This window comes from Euphorbia lathyris, chromosome 9, assembly GCF_963576675.1.
Source record: "Euphorbia lathyris chromosome 9, ddEupLath1.1, whole genome shotgun sequence".
NCBI classification, from domain to species: Eukaryota; Viridiplantae; Streptophyta; class Magnoliopsida; order Malpighiales; family Euphorbiaceae; genus Euphorbia; species Euphorbia lathyris.
Window position 1 is genome coordinate 30,933,874 of NC_088918.1, and position 6,906 is coordinate 30,940,779.

At 41.2% G+C, this 6,906-nt stretch overlaps 1 protein-coding gene across 1 annotated transcript; it reads left to right on the forward strand.

Moving 5' to 3' along the window:
* Window positions 1–4,523: 4,523 nt before the first annotated feature.
* LOC136207321 (4-hydroxyphenylacetaldehyde synthase-like) lies at window positions 4,524–5,577 on the forward strand. Its single transcript, XM_065998598.1, has 2 exons — window positions 4,524–4,754; window positions 4,813–5,577. Exons 1-2 carry the CDS (start codon window positions 4,524–4,526, stop codon window positions 5,575–5,577), a joined length of 996 nt encoding a protein of 331 aa, XP_065854670.1.
* The last annotated feature ends 1,329 nt before the right edge of the window (window positions 5,578–6,906 follow it).

Consider the following 6,906-nt stretch of genomic DNA (forward strand, 5'->3'; position numbering starts at 1 on the left):
GAAGAGAGCGAGTAGCGGAGACCCGCCATAGCTCTCAAGGAGAGCGTACATACGCCTTGACGGATCAAAGAATACGAAAAGGGATATTCATCTTACTGACAGAATATTATCCCAATGACCAAAAGGGATATTCACCTTGAGAACGCCGCAAGAAGAACCGGATGGCGGATCTCCACGGTTCAGCTCAGTGAGATCCGCTGGCGAACCTATGAGGCGAATCTCCTCTTTCACCTGATTCATCACAGTAACGGCTAACCGCCGACTCGGCCATAAAGACCATTAATGAGCTATCAATTAGCTAACCGCCAGGTTAAAGGTAACCAGTAACCGCCAGCTTAAAGGTAACCAGTAACCGCCATTAATGGAGCATTAATGGAGACCTTCTAGTTGCTGAAGGTTACGACTTCCTAGCTATATATAGCCTACATCCCTAGGCTATCAAGGTACACTTTTACTTACCCTTTGTCAATTCAGTTTGCTCTCTTGTTCTTCCTTACTGACTTTAGCATCGGAGCTTCCCCCCGTCGAACCCAACGACGCCCCCACAGGGACGGAAGACAATCGGAAATTCTCCACTAGTTATCAAAAAGGTTTCATTCTCTACCTTTAAAGAGCTCAGTAAAGAATTCAAAAAGCTCGGAACGCGTTCCGGGGACTGAACGTAGGCGGAGAGGCCGAACCAGGATATGTCTGCTGAGTAACATATTTCTAACCCTTAAACTCCTTTATATATTGCTTGCTATAAAACTGACTAAGTAACGAACTCACGCTGAGTTGAGTGCACTAAGAAGCTGAGTTCAGGAATAGACTCTAAGTGCTATCTCCTGACTCAAGGAAAGAAACAGACTTAGTCACAAGTTGACTAAGCTTGTGTCTTGAAACTACTTAGCGCCGCTGTGTAAACATTTTCTTAAGAAAAGAAGTCAGCCTTAAGGGACAAAATTTTAAATAGTTCCTATCCCCCCCCCCTTGGAACTAACCTTTTCACGTTATAAGGGACCAACACAATTGCCCTCTGTAATTTCCGGTACAAAATTCTTTCCAAAGTGCTAGAAAACAGGTTGAAGCCTCTTCTTTCTTCTATTATCTCTGAGTCACAGTCATCTTTTGTTAAGGGGAGGTCAATCCAGGATAATGTTCTGATTGTGTTCGAATTGATCCATAACATTAACAACAATTGTGCCAGGAAGATGGGTAATGTAGCACTGAAGGTCGACATGAGCAAAGCCTACAACAGAGTGGATTGGAAGTACTTTCAAGCTGTGATGCTTCAGCTGGGGTTCGATGGCAGGTGGGTCATATTAATTATGATGTGTGTATCCTCGGTCGAATACATGGTTAAAGTAAATGAAAATCTTGTTGGTCCTATCATTCCGAAGAGAGGTCTACAACAAGGGGACCACCTATCCCCGTATCTCTTTCTTTTTTGTGTGGAGGGGCTAACTATGCAGTTGAAAAAGGCGAAAAGTAGGGGATTTATCCATGGCTGTCAGGTTAGTAGAGGAGCTCCATCGGTGTCACACCTCTTATTCGCTGATGATGCCTTCTTATTTTGTTAAGCCTCTATCTCTGAGGTGAGGAATTTAAAGGAGTTACTGGACACTTATGAGAAGGCTTCTGGACAAGCTATTAATTTTGATAAATCCGGGATCATGTGAAGTCAAAATATGGCAGCTGAACTGTCCTATGGGATTTCGAGTATTTTGGGTGTGGTTAAACCGCTGAACACGAGCAGGTATCTAGGACTATCGTCTTTGGTGGGAAAAACGAAGAAAGCTATAGTTGCTCATTTTAGAGATAGGATGTGGCACAGGTTACAAAGATGGCAAGGGAGAGGCATATCGAAAGCAGGCAAGGCCACTCCCATCAGGGCTGCTGGTCAGGCTATCCCTATCTACTGTATGAGTGTTTTCCTTTTGTCGGTTTCAACTGCATATGAGTTACAGAGGATGTTAAACTCCTTCTGGTGGGGTAATAAGAAGTTGTGAGGTAGAAGTGTAAATTGGATGGCTTGGGATCGCTTATGTGCCCCTAAATTCTTTGGAGGTCTCAGTTTCAGGAACTTCACAGCCTTTAACCTTGTTATGCTTGGAAAACAGGGATGGTGCCTGTTCTCTAACCCTTCGTCACTGGTCAGCAGAATCTACAAAGCTAAATACTACCATAAAGGGGATCTTTTGGGAGCCGACTTAGGGCATTCACCCAGTTTTATTTGGCGAAGTATTTGGAGTTTGAAGGTAGTAATTAAGGGAGGTGTCAGGTGGAAAATTAGGGACAGAACTCAAGTAAGTGTGTGGAATAGCAGATGGTTGAGAGATGATGGAAATGGTCAAATTCAGACTCTGCTGATACACGGGCTTGAAAATCTTAAGGTATGTGACCTTTCTATTCCTAACTTTCGGGATTGGGACGTCGAACTTTTGGAGGAACTGTTTGTAGCCAGAGATATTCATGAAATGACTAAATTACCTCCCAGGCTAGCTAATCAGAAGGACAATATCATTTGGTAGGCTCACCCCTTGGGGAGATATACAGTTTTTTTTAAGTAAGAGCTTGAAACGGGATGACAAGTGTCTAGACTCATCCCAACTATGTTGGCACCAGTGAGCATGGAAGGAGGGGAGCGTCACCATATGGAGGGTGAATGGAAGTTAATGTAGTCCGCTAATGTCCCTCATAAGGTGAAATATTTTGTGTGGCAATTAGTCAGAGGCCGCGTCCCTACTCAGGTAAACCTTCAGAAGAGAGGATTACCGATCATCATGAACTGTGTGGTGTGCCACACCCCTTGGGAGGATGAGTGGCACCCGTTACTGGAATGTCTTGATGCAAAGAAAGTGTGGCAGCTAGCGGGTTGGTTGGAGCTGATCATGACAACGACAAACACCGCATCTAACATTTCTGATTGGTTTTGCAGGTTAGTCAAGAATTTTCAGGTGAATAATTTCGATAGCTTCCTAGTACGGCTTTGGTCTTTGTAGCGGGCTAGGAACAGGAAATTATGGGATCATGTAGTGATGACGCCGAAGTAGGCCACATCCGACACGGAGAATCTGAGGTGGGACTAGCTTCGGGCTCAAGAGATCAGACGCCAGACAATACGTCCTCCAGGCATCCAACGTTCCTGCCACTTGTGGCATAAACTAGACGAGGGCATATTCTCATGCTGTACAGACACAACAACGTTTGAAGGGTAAGATTCAATAGGTCTAGCGGATGCGGTTTGTGATGCCAATGGTAACTTCGTGGGTGGTCGGATTGAAAGGATGAACTGCGCCCCTCTGGTCAAAGAACGAGAAGCGGCTGCACTACTATCAGCTATGCAATGGTTGGACAGTCGTAGTTATAGGGGTGTAATCTTTGAATCAGACGCCAAACAGGTTGTTGACGCTATCAATTCAGACACGATGGACGAATCGAAGTTCGAGCATTTAATTCCACAGTGTCGGGAGCTGCTAGCTAAAAATGACTCTTACTCGTTAAGGCGACAAGCTAACGGGTTGGCTCATGAATTGGCACGGGCTGCTCGGTTTATCACTTGTCCCACATTCTTTTATTCTATACCGAGTTTCATTACTTCTGATGTGATACAATATTGCCGTTTAACGGTCCATTAATTTATTCATTCTTTATTTGTAAAAAAAAAACACTTTCAGAAACAATATAAAATTAGAACCTAAGTATTATTTTGTTATCAAACTTTATATTAATTTATAAATTTTTAATAAAACTAATTATAATTTGTAATTTGATGTAAAGTGTTATTTACCCCTTGATATATTTAAAATTTTATTATTTCACTATTGATCTATTATTTTGTCACATTTGACCGCTGAACTGTTCCAATTGGAAAGATTTCACTCTATCTTGGAGCCTTAACAAAATCATTATCCCTTTGATACGTGGTGATATGGACTTGACACGTTGCATGTCTTAAAGTTTATTTGATACATAGATTTTCTTATGCAGAAATAAGTAATTAGATTAAAACAAGAAAAACAAAGAAAAACAAATCCATAAACTAAAATTTGTCTAATTGTCAAAATGTCTAATTGCAGAAATAAGGAATGAACCGAATCCCACATCGGAAATGGAGAGGGAGTGATTGGGGCTTATTAGTAAGATCTGAATCCAATACATGCAGACGCGTTTTAAAGCCGTGAGGCCCAATGTGTTGGAATTGGGCCAGAGCGGACAATATCTACATGGTATTGGACCAGAGTGTTACAATTGGTATCAGAGCCGACTCTCCACGTACGATGTGTGGTTCGGGGACGAACCAGGCGGAAGCTGGTGGGCCTGTAACGACCCGGTCCGGAGTGGGTGGCGCCGGGGTAAGAAGGCCTGAGCAAGGAGCGGCCCTAAGGGATGGCGATGGGGCAGAAATGAACTGAATCCCACATCGGAAATGGAGAGGGAGTGATTGGGGCTTATTAGTAAGATGTGAATTCAATACATGCAGACGTGTTTTAAAGCCGTGAGGCCCAATGTGTTGGAATTGGACCAGAGCGGACAATATCTACATGGTATTGGATCAGGGTGTTACAGTCTATACTCTTGCTGCAGCTAGAGACAGGGCTTTAAAAGTGTTCGGATGGGATCATATCACTAAATTGGTGGTTTACACTTCTGATCAAACACATTCTACCATTCATAAGGGAGCTAAATTAGTAGGCATCCCATCCTGCAACATTCGTTCACTTCCTACCTCAATTTCGAATGGATTTTCATTGTGTCCGCAAACACTGGAGGAAGCAATTGAAAATGATATAGCCTCAGAATGGATTTTCATTGTGTCTGCAAACACTGGAGGAAGCAATTGAAAATGATATAGCCTCAGGATTCCTGCCTTTGTATCTCTGCGGAACTATTGGAACTACTGCTTGTGGAGCAATCGATCCGATTAAAGAATTGGGGAAAATCGCGAACAAGTACAACATATGGTTCCACATTGACGCAGCATATGCAGGAAGTGTTTGCATTTGTCCTGAATTCAGGCATTATTTGGATGGAGTTGAATTAGCAGATTCTATAAGTATGAATCTACATAAATGGTTCCTTACTAACATGACTTGCTGTTGTCTCTGGATTAAACAACCTCGTTTGTTGATTGAATCATTATCAACTAGCCCCGAATTCCTGAGGAATTCTGCTACCGAATCAAATGAAGTCATAGACTACAAAGATTGGCAACTTGCACTGAGCAGGCAGTTCATTGCTTTAAAAGTATGGGTTATGATACGTAGACATGGAGTGGGGAACCTCATGCACCATATACGCAGCGATGTCATGTTGGCTAAGCGATTAGAATCACTCATGAAGAATGACAAGAGGTTTGAGATTGTGGTGCCGAGAAAGTTTTCCTTGGTTTGTTTAAGATTGAAGCCCAAAACCAATGATTTGAATGAGCAATTATTGGAAGTAGTGAACAAGAGCGGACGCACTTTCATAACTCATGGAGTGGTGGGGGGATTGTATTTCATACGCTGCGCCATTGGATCCACATTGACTGAGGAGAAACATGTAGATGAATTGTGGAATCTGATTCAAGAGAAGACTGACATGCTCACTTCTTAATTACTGTAATATTTTTAACATTTCATAATAGTATACCTATATAACCCCAATATATAGTCAATTGAACTATAAAATAAATTTTGACTTGATGTGAGTCAAAACTATGATTATAAATTTTACCTGTAGAGTTCGCACCTGAATTTATGAAGAATTTTTGGGGATATCAATCAAGCTGAGATGTCCAAATTTACACATTTTTCTGGCTTCCAACATTCAATTATATATAAACATATTCTTCTCTTTCTTTGTCATTGAGATGTTTACACATAAAAACTCTTATGGAGATATTATATTTTATGAGATTCTCGAATTGGAACTATCTTAAGTATACTATCTTGATGATATTCCTTATTTTCGAACCAATCGCAGAATCTTCATAGAAAACAAGATAGATTATGTATCTATAGAAGTTGTAGGGTGACGTCCGTTTATGTTGATGGATAGTCTCTTGTCGAAAGACATGGGGAGATGGAAAATCTCTTTTTTGAAAGTTTTAAGATAGGCCACTATGTTTTGCAGATGGATGATCATTCTGAATAGAGATTTTAGGTAAGCATTTATTTTCACGTTCAATGATGAAAACCAATAATTATGGTATAGGGTCTTGAAAATTGAACAAACTCTAAAATTTACAAAAATTTCACTGCAAGATATGTGTGCATGTCCTCAATATGTGGGAAGAGAGTTAGGCCTCCTTGCAGAACCAACCTATAAGTACCAATCCCTCAAACTTCGACCTTCGAGTTGTTTCCCACATATAGCCACTTTGATCCCTCTGGAAAATGCCGAAAATCTATGAAGGCTTCACGATCCTTCGTCATGTGATCCGTGACACCTGAATCAATTATCCATAAAAGATCTAATTCAGTAAAAAGAACAGTAGAAGATACATAAACTTGACTGACAAGTGTTTTGGAAACATGTACCTAAGGGACTTTGCATTCAGACTCATAGTGCCCTCGTTGCTGACAGTTGTAACATTTCACACGTGAAATGTTCACTTTTCGCTTGTTCTTCCCCTTTTTCTGGGCTCTTTTGCTTCCTCTTTGCCCTTGCCATAAAAACACTTGCTCTTCTTTCTTTGAGCTTTATGGACATTTCCCTTGGGATGAGAACCTACATAATTAGTTTCAAAATTGACTCTGACAGCAGCTAACCGATGTGGAATGAGCAAATAATAGCTTGAACTTTCTGCTCATCAGTCAACTTGTGACCTCCTGCATCGAGGGAACTGATCATGTTGGGCATTTCTCTTAAATGTTTCCTCATGCTGTGATCAAATTTCTTTTTGTAGGTATCAAACTTTATAGTAAGAGACTAGAGTTTAAT